At 34.6% G+C, this 23,055-nt stretch overlaps 1 protein-coding gene across 1 annotated transcript in view; it reads right to left on the reverse strand.

The window, feature by feature from the left end:
- Window positions 1–23,055, reverse strand: part of Malrd1 (MAM and LDL receptor class A domain containing 1) — a 686,047-nt gene that overhangs the window by 526,604 nt on the left and 136,388 nt on the right. The window contains exons 15-16 of the mRNA XM_047521295.1: window positions 533–685; window positions 33–138 (exon numbers count right to left, since the gene is read on the reverse strand). Of these exons, the coding sequence (XP_047377251.1) occupies window positions 33–138; window positions 533–685 (259 nt within the window). The remainder of the gene's footprint in view (window positions 1–32; window positions 139–532; window positions 686–23,055) is intronic.

The following is a 23,055-nucleotide window of genomic DNA, read 5'->3' on the forward strand; positions in this document are numbered from 1 at the left end:
TAGGGTAATTGATGATTGTTTTTGGTATTTACCAGAAAGAAAGTATGCATCCAGATCCTGTCTGGCTGAAAGTTGGGCTCTGGAGTTTAGCAACTTGGGACAAACTGCTTCTATTCTTCAGAATGAACATAAAATGGCCTATTGGGATACAAAACAAATCATTAGTTAGCCTATTGGAATTTACAATAAGACAAATGTCTCTTAACCCTACACTGAGTAAATTTAGTATACAACTAAAATTATAATTATATAACACAAAAATCAGTGGTGATTGTTAAATTTGCTTTTACAAAAACACTGAATGATATAAAAACAATTGATAACTTTGGTTAATCCAGCCTAAAATATATCTATACCCCATCCATACCATGCATAAAGCAGTCATTTCATGCAGACCAAATATCACTATGAACAGTATTCAGCTGTCCTACTGATGCTTGTGATAGCATTGAACACATCTGTGTCTCTTTCCCATCTGGAGCCAACTGAACAGTACATATAAGTAGTTAGCAGAGCCTCCCTTGCTTCTTACCTTGAGTTGTGTTGTGAGTATGATCCTGAGGTGGGGCCTGTTGCTTAAAAGCAGCAGAAAGATCACTCTGGGAGCTCCATATCCAGTCAAAATTGTCACCAGCAATTGCTTCAAACCAACCGCAACTGTTTGCTTCAAAATCACAACTGGAAACTGAACAACCAAACAGTGGCTCTTAGACTGACTCTCCACAGCGTTCCCACACTTTGAAAAGGTAGATTTCAAATGGAAACAGCCTTACTATGAATCTCTCACTACACCAAGGGGACTACATGAAAGGACACCCTTGAGGGGAGAAAAAAAAAAAAATATATATATATATATATATATGTGTGTGTATATATATATATATATATATATATATATATATATGTATACTTTGATTTGAAAAGTGGATTTCTGTTTTTCATACTAAATATTGAAAAGGCAGAATTTTGTTTCTCAATTTAAGAAATTCAGGTTTTTTTCTAAATATGCTAATAAATAGAATCATTCAGCCTCATTGTTTGTTAAATTATTAAGGTTTTGTTAATTTGTTATCATAGCCATTTTAGTTTCCCTCTTTTTACTAGACTGAAAAGCAACTACTTATAAAAAAATCAGTATTTGAAAAACCCCAGATTCACTATATAATAAACTGTGTAGCCTTCATTTGTATATAGTATTTCACAAATCATTGCATCACCTAATTGTACAACAAAGAAACTTTTTTTTTTCAGGTAAACATGCAGAGAAATGAGTTAATTTCCACAGAGACATTATAGAAAGGATGAGATGGGGAAGAAGAGAAAGGGAAGTTATAAATATTAGCAGTGTAGAATTATAGCTAACAGTTACTAAATATCTTACATAATGGACTCTGTGCCAAATGTGTTACATAGATCCAACTTTCAGAACAACTCTAGGAGACAGGAATTATTACTGTTGTTGCTATATTACAAAGGTAAAAAGTGAGGTTAGGAGAAGTTATTAATCTAGCCAAGGTCATATACTTAGGAAGCTGTAGAGTAGAATGGGAATTCAAATATTATGGGATTCTTTATCTAATATTCTTTCTGCAACTCTTGACTGTAACCACTGCTTGTCATTATATTGGAGGAAGGATAAACCAAAAAGACTTCATAGGAATGTACTAAGTGATGATGTTCAACTGTTGCTACACATACCAATGCAAAATGTCATTGATTTCCATTGATGATGATTACACCTGGATCCTTGGCTATTGTCTGCTTTTATCCAAAGATGTAGTTATAAACTGCATAGATATTACCTTGTAAGAGGAATTAGGAAGAAAGCAAGATGTTTCAGACACAAAAACAGAAAGCAAATTACTAAATGAGATTAAAAATTTAGTAAGTCACTTTACTTAATGATAAATCATTTTATATTTTAAAAATGCTACTTCTACATGGAAAGGAATGAGAGGTAATGTTAGAAACATCTGATTTTTTTAGTTTCTACAAAAAATTCCAATTTCAAAAATACAGTTTCCCTCTAAGAAATTTTCTGCTTGGCCAGTCCAGTGCATCCAAATGTAATCAAAACTCAATAAGAATGTATGAATACACTAAAATAAGTACTTCTAAAACTTTGATTCTAATTAGAGATAGCTATATTTCAGTATGTGGATATAATTAGAAATAAGCAAAATGAACATAGTTTCTTCTATATTTAGAATAAAGATTTCTCAAGTTTAGAAATCTGTAGTGAAGCAAAATTAAATGCTACTCAACAATGAAAAACAATAATGATAAATATTGCAAGTTATGGATAAATATGAAGAAAGTTTAAGTCTTTATTTTTATAGATCATCTCTAAGTATTTAATACACATAAAAAGATAGATATAGACAGGTAGATAGATAGGTAGATATAGAGATATAGAGATACAGATTGTGGGGTTTCAAAGCATGTAGATATTTCAGTCTCCAGGAAGCTGAAGCTTTGATTCCTATTTCATGCAATCTGCAGAAGATGTCCAGGAGTTCTTGTTACACAAAGAAACAAGTTGTTGCTACTATATAGTACCTATCCAGCACAGCTACTAGTAATGGGAAACCTGGCTATCTGTTATCCAGGAAGATACCGCTCTAGATGTAATCAATATTACATTACTACATTATGGTAGTAAGATTTTTAAAAATCACTGCAGTTACATTGTAGATCTCTTACAAAAGACTGTTTAAAGTTGATAGGTTTTTATTTAGTATATCAAAGAAGATGTTCCCCTCATGTTTATTGCAGCATACTTCACAATAGCCAAGAACTGAAAGCCAGATACAGAAAGACAAATACCACATGATCTCACTTGTATGTGGAATCAAAAACAATCTCAGAGAGGCTGAGAATAAAATAGTGGTTACCAGAAACTGGAGGGAGTGGGGAGGCAGGTGGTATGGAGAAAGTTTAACCAAGAGGTAGTAAGTTACTTTAAAGAGGACTCAGAAGTTCTGGTGTGTTATTTACCACAGATAATGGTAATGCACTGTATATTTCAAAGCTATGAAAGGTGTTTTAATGATTACACCACAAAGAAATGATGAAAGTTTGAGGAAACAGATGCTTACCTCAATTTGAACATTACACAACATATAAGTGCATTGAAATATTTCAAGGTACCCCACAAATATGTACAATTTATATGCCAATAAAAACGACTTTTTTAAAAATAGTGATTTTTTTTAAAAAATGCTGTTAAAATTCAAATGTACTTTTTGAGTATACTTTGTTCCTATGTAGATTTCTATACACATTTTAAAACCCCAATCATAAATGTAATATTCAATGAAATTAGTCTCCTAGCTAGCCATAATTGAGTATGTACCTCACTAGAAAGACAGGGAAATTATAACTGTGTATCCATTTCTGACTGAGAAGTGCAATACTATGGATATGTTCTAATAATTGAGATTCAAGGATATCTCACTGCTTATGGATCATTATTGATTTCCTCAATTATTATCATCACAAGCACCATCGTTCACAATAACAATTGCAGTTACTGTTTACTCAGAGTTTAGTGCATAGCAAGTTTTGTGCTGGGGGCTGTTACAGTCATAATAGGATGCCTACTGACAGAGTTTCTGAAAAGTGTGTTTATCTGTTCTATGGCTCTGAGTAGAAAAGCTAATGACTCTACAGCAGTTTTTAATTATTGTGAGAAAAATCACCTGATGGCCTGTATTAATTATGCAAATATAATTACATTAGTTGACCCTGGGACAAGGACATGAGGAGATAGCTGGTGAGCTGCCAAAGAGGTCCTCCCTGCCGTTTCCATAGCATTTCACTGAGGCAGAAGATGATGGATGGATGTAGTTGCCAAGGAAGCTTATGAGGAAAAGAACCCAGAATCAGGTCCCGCTTCATTTCAGATTGACTGTCTTAGAACTTCTCTGATGGTTTAGATGACCCTGTTGAGGTTTATTTATAAGGAATAAGCACAAAATGTATAAAACGCAAGTCTGAGCTCATAATGTGGTCCTCACAAAAACATCTAAAAGTTCATAAGAGGAAATACATCCTGTGATGTCATGTGGTTGAACATCAAACTCTCTCTGGTCTTAGCTACATAGGGAAGATTCCCATGTTAAGTTAAAAAAAGAGGAGAGGGGTGAGCATATGACCCGTGATTTTTAAAAAGTTAGTACCCAGAGTCTAAGCAAGGGTCACCACTGGGATTACAGAGAGATCTGAACCAGCAAGACACCAGTACAGTGTGAGAACCACCTGCTAATATGCATGCCATCTTATTTAATCCTCAGGAAATATCTAAGACAACATTATTATCCCTGTTTTAGATATGAGAAATATAAGATTGAAAGAGGAAGAACATAATTTTTCAATGCTCATTAGCACTTACACAATCCCAATCCAGACCTGAAGTCAGAGCCTATGCTCTTAAAAATGATTATTTCTACTGGTTCATTAAGTAATAATAACAACTTTCAACAATTATTATATGCCAGGCACTGTGCTATGTTTTTTCTCATGGACGATCACGCAAAATCTTAACCTGTATGATTAAAAGACATGCTCAGAAGTAGATTTTAAACTATATAATAATATTAGTTAGAAGTCTATTACACTGATTCTCCTTGTTTCTTCACAAATTTTTCCTCTAGATTTCATGACCCTCCTGAAAGTTGTAACTAAGTTAATTGAGTATTCTAGTATGTTCACTTAGTTCACTAAAGTTGCGCTTTGATTATGCATTTATTATAAATTTCAAATGCATTAATACACTCTTCCATATTTTGGAGCATGTTCTCTATGACTGTAATTGTTTTGAATTTTAGGCTTTTCTATGCCTTCAGATGGTTATATGTTTGGAGTTTATGATAAGGTTGAAGTAACTGAACTCTAGACTTCATCAATAGTTAATATTCATTAACAACTTAAAATGAAATGTAACAGCAAGGGAGTGCTTACAAAATAAAAAAGAGGAAATAAAAGATGTCAAAATAAATGCATAGAAATAATTATAAATCTGCTATAGGAATACCAACTCATAAATAGCATAACGTTCAAGATTACTACATTTTAAATAAGAATGATTAATTATATCATTGGACATATAGTTTTAAAGGTCTTCCTTTAAAGGTCTCTTAATATGGAGATATATTTATGTGTGTGTGTATATAGATATACACACACACACACACACACATACACACACACACACAGACAAAAAGACACTATTGGAAGAATTCTCCATGGGTCTTTTATGTTTCTGCACAGAATTTACTACCCTTTCAAGGACAGTCAAATAGCACACAGCCATGAAAAAGAGATAGTGACTTCCTCTATAAGAGGGAGCAAGGTATCATTCCATTTAGTAATGATAATGTCTCCCTGTAAAACAAAGTTCAAATGAGATTTTTTTTAATGTTTTTTTGTTTTTCTTTTTGATACTGGGGATTAAAGCAATGGGTTCTTTACCACTGAACTATGTCCCCAGTCCCTTTTATTTATTTATTTTTATTTTATTTTTGAGACAGGATCTTGTTAACTTGCTGAGGCTGGCCTTGAACTGGGATCACAGGCATGGGACTATGCTCCCAGCAAAGGTTGAACAAGTTTGTATGAAGCCCATTTTAAAAGATTTGGTTTCAAAAGCATAGCCTCCTTAGTTGCAATGCAAACCCACTTCGTACTTACATACACCTGATCACCTCTGAATTACCCTATTACAAGAAACTAATGGAGAGACAGAAGGACCAATGCAAACATGCCCCCTGCTGTTTGCTCTACCATGAATCATAAAGTCCTTTTTGTGTGACACCAGTCTCAACTCTTCTGCTAGCATCTATGAAACAATAGCAGTCTAACTTGCTACCTCGCCAGCAGGGTAGTATTTCAGATCTTTCATGGTTCTTGATACATATTATATTACCTATTATAATGCCTGCCATTAAGGAACTTAGAACTTAACTGTGGAGAATTTATAAGCAAGTAGATCATTATGATAGAGCAATAACTATCATGTAATCATTCATTTACTACTCATTTGAAAAAAAGTTATTTAGTACATATTAAAAGTATGTACAGGTATAGGGCCTAAGAATGTAGCAGTAAAAAAAAAAAGACAGGAAATAAATTTCTCCTCAGGGATATTATATGTTGGAGTGGGATGATAGGAAAAAAACAAGATAAATAAGCTGATACTTATTAACAGTGATACTGCTAAGAAAATAAGAAAATTGTGTTAGAAAGATGCATTGCAATTTTATAGAACAGAATCAAAGAAAGTCTTCAGATAAAAATGAACATCTAGGTGAACACCTGAAGGAGATGGGTGTAAACAAAGCCATGCAGCCATGTAGAGGACCCAACAGAGAAGGAACTTTGAGGGCAAGAGCCTTAGGCATAACAGGCTTCTCATGATCCAGACGAATCAAAGAGACCTCGAAGTTTCAAGGACAAAGTGGAAGAGGACAATGTGGGGAGATGAAATCAGAGAGGTCACCTTAAGTTTTTGACTTTAATTCTGAGTGAAATGGGAAATAATTGACATGTTTTCAGCAAGTAAAAAATTTAGACTCAATCACTCAAGCTGCTGTATTGAGAAAACACAGAAATGGAATGGGGAACAAGGAAAGAGAATGTTATGTGAAAGTCCAAACAAGAAGTGGCATTGGTCTGGGCTGGGTGGTAACAATGAAGATAAGAATGAATTATTCTCAAGTTAGACATGATAGGATTAATGGATATCAGATGAGGAACATAAGAGAAGTTAATATGATCTCAAAGTCTTTGATCTAAGCATTTGAAACAATGGAGGTATCCTTTATAAAGCAGAAAAGACTGTGAAGAAGTGGGATATGGGGGTTGTGGGGGAAACAGGACCTTAATTTTGGATATGCTATATTTGATAATCCTATTAGGTATTCAAGTCATCATGTCAAATAGAGAACTGGATACATGAATCTGGAGTTCAGATGAGAAGTCCTGGCTGGAGATATAAATGAGAAACTCATCAAAGTGACAAAAAGAAGTTATAAAAGCAGGTGGAAAACCAAGAATTGTACTTAGTGTTACAGAAACCAAGCCAAGTATTTCAATGAGGAAGGTTATACCATCTCATCAAATGCTACTGATAGGTTAGATGAAGATAGAGAATGGAAACTGGATCTAACCCTTTCATAACTTTGACAAGAACAGTTTGTGTTGAATGGGAACAGCTAGGGCTGATTGCATTGGGTTTAAAAGAGAGAATTAGAAGAGAAAGGTGGAAAACAGTAACTAGAGCTAATTTTATGAGGAGTTTTTCTGTAAAAGAAAAAATGATGTGGTAAGTAAACAGAGAAGTGGGATCAAGGGAAGATCTTTTAATATGTAAGAAATAAGAACATGTTTTTATGTTATTGAAAATTCGGGTACAGAGGGAAACTTGTCAGAGCAATGTTACTGAAAAGACAACAGAGATGGGTTCAAGATGAAAGAGCGGGATTTACCAGTGGTAGGACTGAGAACGATGTTCCCAAGGTACAGAGAAAAGGTAGTTTATGGTTGGACAGGAGCACTGTGGGAGCTTGTGAAAGTATTTCTCTGGTTATTTCTATTTTCTCAGTGAAACCAGATATAAGATTATCAATAGAGGTTAGGAAGAGGGAAGAATAAAATAGATTTTTATTGAATGACAGTAAGGCAGTTGAAGGTCAATGTAAGGCCACCATTAAAATATTGGACTTCACAAGAAAGGAAGTGAGTGTATGAGGAAATAAGGGATATGTGAGTATTGGTATGATTGATGGATTTTAAGTATTGGTAGCACAGATATATCATTAGAATTGTGGCATTAAAGGAAAAGAGAAAAATAGAAAGTAAAAATTACATAATCTGTGTTTGGATTAGAGGGGTACTAGTTACTGGTAAGAAACACAGAATCTTTCGTTAAAAAGGAAGAACAATGAAGAACATGGAATCAAGAACCACAGAAGAGAATCAAGTCAGATGGCAAAGCCAAGAACACATCTAACAATCTAACTTGGGAACTCCTGCTGGATTTCAAAATTGCTTTTGACCAGTGATACTTTTTAGCTTCCAAACACATCCCATTTTTAACCAAGATATCATCTGCTATCCCGAGTCTGTTCTACTATTGTCTATTAGGTTGAGGTTGATTAGAGGTAGATACCTTGTCTCTAATTTCACAAGTCAACAAATGGAAGGAATTGTGTCCTGGAGCTGTTCCTAATGCACAACTATGAGAAACCTCCCCAAACCTGATTATACTATCCAGGTAATAATACAGTGATATCAATACATTGTTGAGATTTTGTTGAGTAATTAAACTGTTTACTGAGACTTTAATAGAATGACATCATTGCAAACTCGGGAGAGGGTGAAAATATTTTGCTTATGGAGGAATGACAGTGGTCAGAGACTGAACTATTGTAATAGACAGAATTCTACTACATGGAGAACCCCCATGAACTCCTTCTTCTTGTGTCATTCCAGTGATTATACTGTTACATGGCAAAAGAGATTTTGTAGGGGTAATTAAGGTTGTTAATGGTTGATTTTAAGATTGTAGATTATCTGGAGGAGGCTATCCTAATTAATAAACCTTTTAGAAATGGGTTGTTAATGGTTGATTTTAAGATTATAGATTATCTGGAGGAGGTTATCCTAATTAATAAATCTTTTAGAAATAAATTTTTCTACAAATTATTGCAGATTCAGAGAGATTGAAAGTGTAAGAACTTGAGATGCCATTAGTAGTTTAAACTGGGAAGGGGTCATCTAGACAAGTGAAGAAAACCTAAACTCAAAGCCACCATCAGAAATGATACAATAAAGATTAAAGCAGAAATAAACAAAATGGAGATTAGAAAAATAATAGAGAAAAATTAAAGAAAAAAATTGGTTCTTCAGAAAGTTCAACAACGTTGACAAATTTTTAACTAAGGAAAAAATGACTCAAATTACTACAATCAGAAATGAAAGTGGGAATACTGTAACCACTTCTGAAGAAACAAAAGGATTATAAGAGAATTCCTTGAGCAATTACATGCCAAAAAAAAATGTATTACCTAGATGAAAGAGACAAAACCCACCAAGACTAAATTGAAATGATAGAAAATCTGCATAGACCCATAACTAGCAAAGAAATTGAGTCAGTAATAACTATCTCCCAACAAAGAAAAGTCCTGGACCTGATTTGATAGCTTCAATGTAAAGTCTACCAAACATTAAAGAAAGAACTGACCAATACTTCTCAAACTTCCAAAAGTGAAATAGAAAGGACATCCAAGACTGTTCTGTGAGGTCAGCAGTGGCCCCAAGTCAGGCAAATGCACCCCAAGAAAAAGAAAGCCACGAATCCAAGAGCCTTAGGAAGACTGATGCAAAAACCCTCAACATAAGAGTGGGAAATTTAATTCATCAGGGTATCAAAATAACAGAAATTTTTTTTCTGAGATGGAAGGATGATTAAAACATGAATATCAATATAATAGATTAACAGAATGGAGAAAAGTACATGATTACCTCGATTGATGCAATAAAAGCACTTGACAAAATTCAATCCATGATTAAAATATTCAATAAACTAGCAGTAGAATAAAACTACTTCAACATAGCAAACGCTATATACGAAAAAACCCACAGCAGATATACTCAATGATGAAAGACTGCAAGCTGCTTCTCTAAGGCAAGGGTGCCCCCTTTCTTCACTTTTCTATAACAAAAGACTGGAAGCCCTAACCAGAGCAATTAGGACAGAAAAAGAAATAAAAGGTATCTAAATTAGAAGGAAGCAAAATAATCTCTGTTCACATATAATATGATCTGCAAAGTAGAAAAATCTGAAGTTTCCAAACTACCATTAGAATAAATAAACTCAGCAAAGGAGGATACAAAATTAACATGCAAAAAATGTTTGCACTTCCATACACTAACCATGAACACCCATAAAGGAAGTTAATAAGCCAATTCTTTGTAATAGCATCAAAAAGAATAAAATACATATAAATTAACCAAGGCAGTGAAATGCCTATACATTGAAAAATATGCAACATTTTGAAAGAAATTAAAGAAGCTGCAAATAATGGAAAAGCATCTCATGTATTGAGGTATCCCCCAAAATCATTTAATGTATGAGATGATGCAAGAAAGTTCAGAGGTGAAATGATTGGGTCATGGAAGCCTTAACCTAATCAATACAATACTCCACTTGAAGGGATTAACCGTGTGTAACTGTAGGTGGGTAGGTTGTGGTGAAAGGAAATAGGTCACTGGGGGCGTGCGTTTAGGGTTTAGGTTTGGTCCCTGGAGAGTAGAGCTCTCTCTGCCTCCTAATTTTCATATCCTGAGCTGCCTTCCTCCTCTACACCCTCAGTCATCATGTACTGCCTCTCCTTTGGCCCCAAGCAATAGAATCAGCCATCTACAGACTGAGACCTCTGAAACAGTGAGCCCCCAAATAAACTTTTCCTCTTCTAAGTTGTTCTTGTTGAGTCTTCTGGTCACAATGACAAAAAACTGATTAAAACAATATGATTATAGGTTGTAAGAGATATTAAGATATCAGTAGTACCCAACATGATATTTAATTCCTATCAAATTTTAATAACATTTTTGGCAGAAATTGAAAAATCCATCTTGATATTCACATTGAATCTCATGGTCAAAATAACCTTGAAAAAGAGGAATGAAGGTGAAGGACATACACATTCTGACTTCAAAAACTAATACAAAGTTACAGTAACTGAAGCAGTATGGTACTGGCATAGAGTAATATAGACCAATGGAACTGAATAGAGGTTTTAAAAATAAACCTTTGTATATATGGACAACTGAGTTTTGATAAAGGTGTCATCACCATTCAGTGAAGAAAGGTCAGCTTTTTAATAAATGTTACTGGGAAAAATGAGACATTCACAAGTGAAAGCATGAAGTTGAACTCTTACTTAATATTATCTACAAAAACTAACTCAAAATGCATCCTTACCCTAAAAGGAAGATATAAAGACATAAAGTTCTTAGAAGGAAACATAGAGCCAAAATGTTATGATATTGGACTTGACAATGATTTCATTTATGACACTAAAGACACAGGCAACAAAAGAAAAACAACAGGCTAATAAGACTTTATAAAATTCTTAAGACCTTATACATCATAAAAACTAACTAGTCAGGCTCAGTGGTACACACCTATAGTTCCAGCTACTCTGGATGCTGAGGAAAGAAAATGGCAAGTTCCAGGCCAGCCTGGCCTCTTATTGAGAACCTGTCTCAAAATTTAAAAAGATTTTAAGGACTGGAAAGCCGTGGGTATAACTCAGTTGTAGAGTAACTAAGGGCTCAATCCTCAATATCACCCAGATAAAAAAACACACCATTAACAGTCAAAAGGCAACCCCCAGAATAGGGAAAATATTATCAAATCACATACCTTACAAAGGACCAGTACTCAGGAAATACAGAGAACTCTTAACACTAATAAAAAATAAATAAAAAATGAATCAAGTGTTTGAATATATATTACTCCAGATAAACCTATGTTCAATAAGCACATGAAAAGGTGCTCAATACCACTAACAATTAGGGAAATGGAAAACAAAATTACAATGAAATATGACCTTGTAGCTAGTAGAAGGCAACAATCAAGAAAAAAAGAAACCAAGAAAATAACAAGTGTTTTGAAAACAAAGAAAGTAGAACCCTGTGCACTATCGATACAAATGTTAAATGGCACTGCTGCTATGGAAAATAATACGTAGTGCCTCAAAAAATCAAATCATATGGTGCAGTAATTCAAGTCTTGGGTATGTACTAGAAAGAACTAGAAGTTAACATGGGTATAATTTTATACCCATGTTCACAGATGTATTATTCACCATAGCTAAATATGGAAGTGACCCAAGTATCCATCAATAGTGAATGGTTAAACAAAATGTTGAACATACATACAATGGATAGTACTCATTCTTTTTAAAAAGGAAATCCTGACATGCTACAATACAGATGAAATTTGAGAACATTCAGTGAAATAAGCCAGTCACAATAGGAAAAATACCATAGGGTTCATTTATATGTGGTTCTAAGAGTAGTCCAAATCATAGAAAAAGATAATAGAATGTAAACTGCCTAGACTGAGCAGAGAGAGGAATGGAGAGTTAATAGGTACTGAGTCTCAGTTTTGCAAGATTGAAGAAGTGGATGTTGGTGACATATGTATAATATAAACGTACTTAGTACAATAAAACTTGTTAGCATACTAAATTTTATATTATGTGTATATTATCATAATAAAGAAAATGTGGAGGAAAAGAAAATAAGAAATACTTGACAAGCCACACAAGAAGGAATACAGACAGCATCCAGGAAAGGAAGAAAGACCTGAGCAGATGGCAAGAAATAAAACATGGACCTCACTCTTGGAACTACAAGAAACTCAGTTCTGCCAACAGTTCTTCCTGAAAGATCTAGGAAGTAGATATTTTTCCCACAGCCTCCAGATGAGACCATACTGACAGATATTTTGATGACAGGCTGTGAGACACTGAGCAGAAAACCAATGACTTCATCCTAACCTTCTTACCCACAGAATTGTGAGATACAGTTGTCCTTTGGAGTGGAGGGATTGAGTCTGAGATTCTCCACTTCCTCCCTACCTTTCAGACCCTCATACCAAAGTCCTCAGAGGATTAAGTATTCACTTAACATCTATACATCCACCCATATACTTTCAATCATCTTCAGATTACCTATAATAACTGATACACTGTTTGTATTATATAATAGTTGTTACACTGCATTGTTTAGAAAATAATGACAAAGACAAAAGTCTATACATTCAATATAGAAACATTTTTTTACTCCAATATTTTGATTTGTAGTTTGTTGAACCAGTGGATGCTGATAAGGAGAACCAATTGTAATAAATGAGCATTGTCTTAAGGAACTATATTTGTGGTCCTTTGTTACATAGCAACAAAAACCTGATAGAGACTAATAGAAAGTAAATGCACTGGATCACAGTGGAAAACAAATTCGTTGGCAGTTATTTTCTTCCAATGCTCTAAAGATAACATCCCATGTTGCTGGTTTCCATTCTTTCTATTAGAAAGCTTAATAATTATTCTTTGAAAGTGATTTACACTTTTTTCTAGCTGCTTTAAAGATTTTCCCTTTGTTAACAGATTACAGTAGTTTCACTGTGGTGTGCCAACATGGGTTTTCTTTTTATTTCTTTTTTGTCTTCATGGGGCTTCTTGAAATATGCCTTTATAAACTTTCAATTTTGAAAATTCTTAGAAATATTCTTCAAACATTTCTTTAGCCCCTGGAAACACTGTAATTTCCTTAATGAATTCTGAAAGAAGGCCAGCATTATTTGACCAAATAATCAACAATGTAATTGTGGGTGGAAATGGGACAAAGTCATAAAATAACATAATATCAGGCATACATAATCATAAAAGGGAACCATTAAATAGTGCTACAGATAGGAAAGTATTAATGAACTTTGACTTCAGTTGGGTTTTGAAAATGAGTAAGAATAAGTGATTCACAGGGGACTGAGGAGCAGGATAAGCTAGGAAATGAAAGGTCCCTGTGAATCATAACGAAGCAACTTGAATTTCAGCTTAAAATATTCCTGTTTTAGCTCCTTGGATAATTGGGTTCTTACCAATAAGTACAAAACATTTTAGATCATTAGCTTAGTCTGAGAAAAGATATATTCTAACAAAGATGATATGAATCAAAATTTAACAGGACAGAAAAAGATAACCCCTTTAAAAATGTATCACTAATTTCTACCTATTCTGAGGCAAAGAGTAGTAAGTTATTTAACATATCATATTTCCTGTTCATTTATATTACTATTACTATGATATGGTTTTAATGTGATTTTTATCTCAAAAATTATTCTTTGTCTAACAGCAATCTATTCTATCACTAGAGCACTCACACTTTTATAAATATGATCAGAATATTGGCTTCTATTGTTAACATGAATTCATTAAAACAATTTCACAACTTGAACCCAATGCTGGATGTTTCTTAAAAACCCTGATGAGCTGAAGGTAACATATTTACTTTTAAATACAAATATAACTTAAGAAAATAAATATAGTTCTTGGTGAGTCCATAAAAAAATTAATGAGTAGGTACATATTTACCATTTTCTTATTGAAACATTTGTAGCACACTGTTGACTCCTCATGAAAGACACTAGAGAAACAACTCCAAGTTGAGAATATTTAATTCTCAACTACAGAATGTTCTCTTCCTTTTCACTGTCAGAATCTTCAGTATTTACCAGGTGACTTCAAGTATTTTACATTATCGTCCATCTCTAAAGTTTCCACAATTATCACCACCATTTCTCTCCAGCTCTTGCATCTATCCCCATACCCTCCACCTTCCCTCTGGTACCCCAGATGAACTGCCAAGGAGTTTAGGTATTTTCTACTTGGGCACAAGATCCCATTCTCTAGTGACCACTTAATGGCATCTCTCCAACAAGTCTACTCCCCATAAGTCTAGATAATATCTTTTGACCCCTAACCACAGAAAAAAAAAATTCCATTTTCTTTTATAAAGTCTAAGAAAAAGGTTGTTAAAAGTTATCATCTTCTCCAATTTTCTCTTCCCTTCATTCAGAACTTTATCACTCTTACTAAGGTCTCCAATTACCCCAGACTGTTTTATCCAAAAGTGAATTCTCAGCCCTCATCTTACCAGCAATATTTGGTAAGATGCGTTCTACCTCCTCAAAACATTGTACTCTCTTGGCTTCCAAAACAGTATGTTCTGTGTACATCCCTCATTCTTTTTGAGTTGCTCTTTCTCAACTTCTTTGCAGGTTCTTCCTTTTACTCTAATGTCTGGATTCTTAAATGTTTTATCTTCCTTACTTTGGAGAATTCTTCTAGACTTAGGCTTTTAAAGCCATCTACAAACTGATGTCTACCTAATTTATATCTCTAGACTAAACCTCCTCCTGGATCTTCAGACTCATAGATCTAATTCTCCACCACACATCTTTCCCTGGATATCTAATTGTGATCCCAAATTCAACATATCCAAATGTGAGCTCCAGAGATTTTCCTCTTATATGTTGCTCAAGGTCAGAAATGGCAACATGGTACTCTAAGTTGTTATACACAGAAATATTGGAATCCTCTTTAACTCTCCTCTTTTTCACCTGCAGTATGTCCAATCAATAATCCTTCTGGTTTTACCTTCAAAACATATACATAATCTGCCACTTCTTCCCATGTCCACTACTATCACCCAGGTACAGGTCACCAACATTTCCTCTCTCAAGTTTTGGAGTATCCACCTAACTGATCTCCTCATGGCTTCTATTCTAACCCCAACAGTCATCACTTGGCACTTGACTGGCACTGTCAGCTAGACTTCGATGCTGCTAGAAGCTGGACTGACCATAGCAGTTGAACTATAGAGCTCTCCTGTTGAATATAAAATGTTCACATATCATCAACTTCAAACAAGGCCATTCTATAGACAGAAAAAATGAAAAGAGGGTCAATCTATTCATGTCTGAACACAGACAAAAAGATGATTGTGCAAACTAAAAAGTGCTCAAATATTCCACTGTCCTGACTGGTGCATCTTAACCAGTTATATTCATTTATAAAATGAAATTAGTAAAATAAAAATTGGGGAGAATATAGAATTTTCTTAGGAGCACAGTTATAAAATTATCCTGGTTTTTTAAATCATCCAATCGGGAGCAAATTCCTATTTCCTGGAACCCTTCAGCAAATCATCCAATGTGAGCCCCAAGTCTATAGCATATTTCTCCCAATACCCTCTTGCTGAGACTTTCCAATGTTCCTCATATTGTCATTATTTTTCTTGCTGAGCAGGTATCAACCACAAATTTGTTAAAGGTATTGTTGGTCTTTGATGTTATTGGTGGTCTTTGATTGAGGGGCATCAATGCCCCCTTCTATCTATTCTCAATATAGTAAGCATAGTAAGTCAGATCCTGTAAATTCTGTGTTCAAAATACTCATATGGCTCTTGATCTTACTCATTTAAAAGTCAGTGTCCTTACAATGACCCATAAGACCTGAACAGAATGGTCCTCAATCTTGGTTGTACATTGCCTTCAACTAGAGAGCTTTAAAATTTATGAATGTCTGAGTTTCAAATCCAGCAACTGTCATTTAATTGGTCCCAGAATCATGATTTTCAAAAGCACTCTGGGTGTTTATGACAAGGAGCCAAGGCTGAAAACCACAACTCTAGGTGAGCTCGTCTTGTTTCTCATACTTATTTCCTATTCCTTTCTGCCACCATCCTCTCCTACAGCCACACTGATCCCCTTGGAAGTTCAGGCTTTCCAGGTTCAATCCTGTCTCATTCCCTTAGTTTCTTTCTTTTCCCTGCCTACCTCACTTTCCCTGGAATACCATCGGGGCCTGTTTTCTCAGCTTCACAAGTCTGCCTTAAAGTCAGCTTGTCACCTTGATTTTATATTCAACAGGAGAGCTCTACAGTTCAGCTGCTGTGGTCAGTACAGCGTCTAGCAGCATCAAAGTCTAGCTGATTGAAATTGCAAAGTCCCTCCCATTCCTCAATTCCACACATTCTGCCTATTTTTTTTCCCATTGCACATAGCTCTTAAAATTGCACATCATATATTCATTTATTGTAAGTTGCAGTCTCTTCCTCACTGGCAGAATGCTCCAACAGGAAAGGAGCTTCTTTTTGTATTTCCCTGAAAATAAATTTATTTGGAACAATTTAAACACGAGGCCAAGAGATTATCGGGTAGAGATATGATATGTGTGTATTTGCTTTACTTACTGTAAGGTGTTACAGTGATTCAACAGTGCTTGAAATATAGTGAGAATTCAAAAAACACTTGTATTAAGCCAAAGTGACCTTTCTTTTTTCAATATAAATTTTTGTCATTTTTCATTTACCCCCAAATTCTTGGTTCCATTACAGGGTTAGACTTACTTTGTTGGTATTCCACAATCCTATTGAATAATTAATTCCTAGTTCTTTTTTTTTTTTGCCATTGACTTTATATTTCCTTATTTATATTTAATTATATTAACTTTCTGAAAGGCCTTGATGAATCTGGAATGGAAAACGAAGTGATGCCGCCATTGTGGTTTCAATGATTGGTTCCCACTCTATATTCCCTCCCTGCTAAACCCATCTGAAATTGAAGCCTTAGCTGCTTTATTTCTGTCAATGACTTCAATCATTATTTCTCCAACCCTTTGCTTCCCTCATAGTACCAGAACTGTCAGGCTGCAGACAATGACAACCTTCTCCCTCAACTCTGGAGGGAACTCCAACTCATTCACTTATCAGGTGACTCAAGATAAAAAGTGAAGGAGCATATTTAACTATCCCTCTTTCTTTTTTCCCCAAAATTCAATTACCGAGTATTCCATTGTTGTAACTGATTTTTTAAATTATGATATATGATTCAATTTAGACCATGATAATCTCCCAACGTTACTCTTAAATTCTCCCAACCAAAACCATTTCCTCTATACATACCCCTTCAATTCATTCCACACACTGTATCCAAAGTTTAAAAATAGAAACAATGTAAGTATTCAAACTTGGTATCATATAATTTCTTCTCCATTATTCAGTCTAATTCCCAAAATCTTTAACACAGTTGATGTTTATGATTAAATAATCCAATATTCTCTTTGCATCCTCCACACCATTTCTTCTATCAGGTATTAAATATCACTGTCATTATTGTTAATGATTTGATTGCCCCTTTTATGTTCATATGTTTAGGTTCACTCAATGGGTTCCTTAGTAGAGGAACAACTCCTTATTGTATCTACCATATGAACCAAAGATACTCTTAAAACATAGAAACACTAAAATTTAAGAAACAGGCTATTTTAATTCCTTTCTTTTAAATACCCACGGATGTAAGGAAATTACATTATTTGAGAATCCTATAAAGTTAAATGCCTTTGAAGGCTTAGTAGACAAAATGAAAATGATCTCTGAGATCTGCTTTGCAGTCCCACCTTTACCCCAAAATGTGTGACCACAGACGGGGCCCTGACACTCTCTTGATGCCTCCCTGACTTAGCCATAAATTAGTTATTGCATATAAACACTGTCAGATACAAAATAAGTGCTGTAGAAACATGTGAGTGAAGATGGTTATCATATGGTCTTTGCAAGCCTTTCAGTGGCTACCCAAGAACAGGTACATGTTGACATCAGGAAGAAATCTTAGTCTCCCCAGCTACAGTGGTGAAGGTCCCGAAATCAAACTGGACAAGAGTTGTAGATAGATGGGAAAAGAGAAGGACTGAAGTAGTTTAGGTTTATGAGGAAAAAGTGACAAAATTCTCATTTGTAATTTTGATACTGAACAATGGCCTTCCTGAAAATAAAATAATATCTCAAATGATCTCTAAGTAGTGACACAGAAAAACAAATTACTCTCTCCATAGATATCATTTGTAATATATTAAAATTTAATCTTAAGTGATCATGGAAAAAGAATTCCTTAATAAATAACCAGATTTTAATCTCAATAGAATTTTCAAATGTGAAAGAAGAATCACTTATTTTTCTCTACCATCCTGAATTTCCCTATTTCACAAGATAGTTATCTGCAGCAAAGACTGATGAAAATATCATGGGTTATTTACCAGATTTTATTTGTCTAGAAAAATATTTTTCATTTTTTTTTTAGTGATGAGAGTTTCATAAATGTGAATTAATGGACTTTTTCTCCATTTCTTAGTTTTATGTCATAGAATGATGAGCCTTCTTCAGAATCAACTTCCCATTAGGTTTTCACAATTACATCTTTCTAGATGAGGTTTTCTGATGAGGAAAAAAGTGTCTAGATTTTAAATTTGAGGACAAAGAGAAAAATAGAATGAGAAGCACTTTCACTAATAAAAACAACTAGATAGCCTTTTTTCTATAAGGACTATTTATCTATATGCATTTAATTAAAAAGGAAGGAACTCAAGAAGTAGCAAATGTAGGTTTATTTTGAGATACCTCTTTTTCCTCTATATTTAGGCTACAGAAAAGAACACAAGACAGAGCATAGAAAACAGCAGCTAATTTTTCTTTTATTAAAATAAGAAGCAACCTGTACTTTTAAAGAGAAATGCATTATAGGAAGGTTTTCATTTTATAACTAAGTTTAAATATCTTCAATCTCACCCAAAAAGATATTTTTGAAAACACTTTTCAGGATATAGGCAGGAAAAAAAAATGGCCCCAATGCAAAGATGCACAAAGACACACAAAGACTCTGTCACACACATTCTCTCTCTTTCAAAATATAAAGCAAAAGAAACTGCTCTGGGAAATTCAAGTCCTCTCCCAATCCATTTATGTTAAGAGGGGGGAAAAAAAACCACATCTCAGTGCAGAGTAAAACAATTACTATTGGTCTGTAATGAATACATAAAATACATGGGGATAGCTTACAAAGCATCAATACATACAAAATCACTTGGGACCCGTACTTCATCTCAGAGATGAAAATACCACTGTTAATGCACATATTTCTGCATTTAGCTGATAGAGTGCTTTGGGGAAAATATACAACCAGCATCTAAGTTTGAAGAAATACATCAGAAAAATAACAAATCACTCCTTTTTCTTGATCTGTTCAGCCTGTCTTTCTCAAGCTCTATTGAATTTAGTACTAAATAGGGACTTAATACGGTGTGCCCAAAAGCACATAGAAAAGTAGAAAATAAGAAACTGTTTAGGTCTTTAAAAAAAAAAAAAAAAAAACCACACACAGTTCTGACTAAATAGTTTTAAGACAAACAAATTATAAGTTCAGAAAATGTTATTTGGAAATATTAAAATATCTTTACAACTTACAGTGCTGTGTAAGTAAACCTTGACTTACTCACCTACATTTTATAGCATGGACAAGAACAAAATGATTTATATGTTTCTATGTGGGTATGAGAAAATATATCATTTATATTTCCTGACACACAATCTTCATTATTGAGTGTACAAGTAATTTTCTGGAACTAAACAAAGCACTTTGTAAAGTAATAGTGAAGCCAGAATTGAGGACAGGCAGTTAGTGTAGAATAGGGAATCTGGTTGAATCCAGGAATGGAGGCCATCTGAATCTGGGAAGTTGGAGACTGCCCCTGGGAGACTGGAATGTCAGTGTCTCCAGAGCCCTTTGGGTCATCAAGATTACCTGCCTATACTACCCCTCCCAAAAGATTGCAGACAGGAACAGGAAATTGCTAATTAATGCCCCCTGAGCCCCTACCTGCCTGAATCACTCCATTTCACCCTTCCTCCTGCCCATCTGCTTCTCACCTTTTTGCCATCTCACCAGCATCTCTTGGGCCTAGTAGGTAGGAAGGAGAGGGAAAAGTGGGGGCAGGGATAGCAGGAGATGATCTATAAAAAGAGCAGGATACACTCACTTCTTGGGGTTGTAGAACACTGGTCATGGCCCCCTTCTCCCTCCCAGGAGAAGTCTGTGTTACTACCTTTAAATAAAACCTGCTTCATATGCTAGAATCTCAGCCTAAATTCCATGTGCTCCTTTTAACATTTTTACTGAAAATTCAAGGGGAAAAAAATCATTCTTCCAAATTCTTCCCTGCTCATTTACCTCACCTCAACTCACTGCCAGAATCTTTAATGAAAGGATTCATAAAAACGGAATGAAGAATTAGCATTTCTATGGATAAACAGATTCAAAGCATAAAATTTGCTCTCAAAACATAAAAAAGAAAGCAAATCAAAATAAGACTGTAGAGATCTGGATTTCATTTGATAGTACTTTAAACTGAATTTAGTACAATCGTGACTCTATTGTCCTGAGAGTGATCTTTTATTTTTCTATGCATAACACTGTCTGTTAAGTCCCTGAAACACACTAGAAGAATCAAAAGCAATTAAGTTCATTCAGATTTATGACATGTGAACTAGGGTCTATAACTCAGCAGAACACTTTCCCCAGCATGTGCAAAACCCTGGGTTCATTCCCCAACACTGCCTACCATCCCACAAAATTCAGATTTAGACACAGAAAGTGATTAAAGAAATAATTACCAAGGAGAAAGAATTAAGTATTATATTTTGAAGGATTTGGATTCCTTAAACTTCCATATGACATTCACTGTTACCAACTGGCATCCTAAGGAACTAAGAGTACACTTTCTCCTCCAAAAGTCAAGTCTTGAACATGGGCTTCAAACTTCCTATTGCGCAAATCATTAGGAGCACAACTCTTCATAAAGCTTCTGACTGATATCATTCTCAATGTCATGATGACTTTGAAAAGATAGAAAGGTCACACAGTGTGTGGTTAAGGGTGTGGGTTCTGGAGACAGACTGCCTGGGTTTAGAATGGGGTTCCACAATTACGGACTACGTAGTATTGAACAAATGTGCCAGTTGTAAGTTTGCTGTATCTCAACTCCAAATCCACCCTGCTTTAAGACACCAGAACTGCACCTTGTCAACACTTCTTTTTTGAATAGCTCAGACAATGCCAAACTGGGTTAGTAGTAAAGAAAGGAGTTGCTTCTTTAGGTTCTGTGTTAGTGTGCTTGGGCTCCCACACCTTGGCTGCTATCAATGTAAAAGAAACACATCATAGAAATTCTTCTGTGAGATTTGCAAGAATCTTGGTGGATGACCTCTCCCTTGGCCCACTGGCTTTGACCAAATCTGGCCCATGGCATCCCAGTAGATTATTCCACTGGGCCCTCAGTCATTAAATAAGGTCTGTCTCAGTGTTGGGAGGCATGCTCACTCATTCATGTCTTCCTTGGGTTCTATCTCAGTCCTGGAGGCTAGTCTTTTTTTTTTTTTTTTTTTTTTTTGAGGGGGTGGCTTGTACCAGGGATTGAACTCAGGAGCACTCGACCACTGAGCCACATCCCCATCCCTATTTTGTGCTTTATTTAGAGATAGGGTCGCACTGAGTTGCTTAGCAACTCACTTTTGCTGAGCTTGGCTTTGAACTTGCAATCCTCCTGCCTCAGACCTTTGAGCCGCTGGGATTATAGGCATGCGCCCACACCCTGCTGCTAATCCTTTTTTTAAATTATTATTATTCTTTTCTACTTCTTTCTGTAGTTAGCTGCTTTTACTACCCAATGATTCTTTATTTTAAATTCTTTATTCTTCTATTATTTTCCCTGTTTAAATTATTAAAGTGGTTTTCTGTCTCCTGAATGGACATTGACTGATAATATTGTCTATAAAATGTAGATAGCAGTGCCTACCTCTTAGATTTGGGGAGGGGGTGGATTAAAAGAGTTTATATCAATAAAGTTTTTAAATCATGTACATTTAGTACGTCATAATGCATGTACAAGAACCATTAATCCCTGACAGAACATTCCATAAACAAATAGCTTCATAGGCAGCAATAAAAAGGAAAACATTTTCAAAATTCCCTGTTGAGAAACTACCTTCTATTGACTTCATTCTCCAAATCTCTAGGTTTAATAGCTACTTGTTTACACCTCTGTTCTAACTCTATTTATAATAGGACACTATTAAAGTTAAAGTATTTCTTATTTGATAAACATTTCTTTAATTTTAAAATAAATTTTATTATCTATAGTTAAGTATACAAAAAAATGTTATGGGATACTCAAAGATAGTAGTATGGTAAATCAAATTTACACATCTATCATCCGACATTGTTACCCTTGTGTATGTGTGTGTGTGTTAAAAAACTGTTCCCAAGTTTTCAATTCTGTGAACATTTCGCCAGAATTAAAACATGTGCATTAAAATAGGTTGGAAATCATACATGTATAATATCAATCAATATTATTATTATTATTGTATTACCATATAATTACATTACATATTATGTCATATAATTATGAATTACATACCAAATTTAAATTTTTATGGGCATTCCACATCTGGGCTATAGGACAAAACATGTTAATGGCAAAAGCAATTAAATCTACTCATTTAGCAAGAATCTCAGCTAAGGCCCATATAATATCACAATAGACTTGTTCATCACACATATCTGCTACTTTGTATCCTCTTTCCTATATC

This window comes from Sciurus carolinensis, chromosome 12 (genome assembly GCF_902686445.1).
Source record: "Sciurus carolinensis chromosome 12, mSciCar1.2, whole genome shotgun sequence".
NCBI lineage: Eukaryota > Metazoa > Chordata > Mammalia > Rodentia > Sciuridae > Sciurus > Sciurus carolinensis.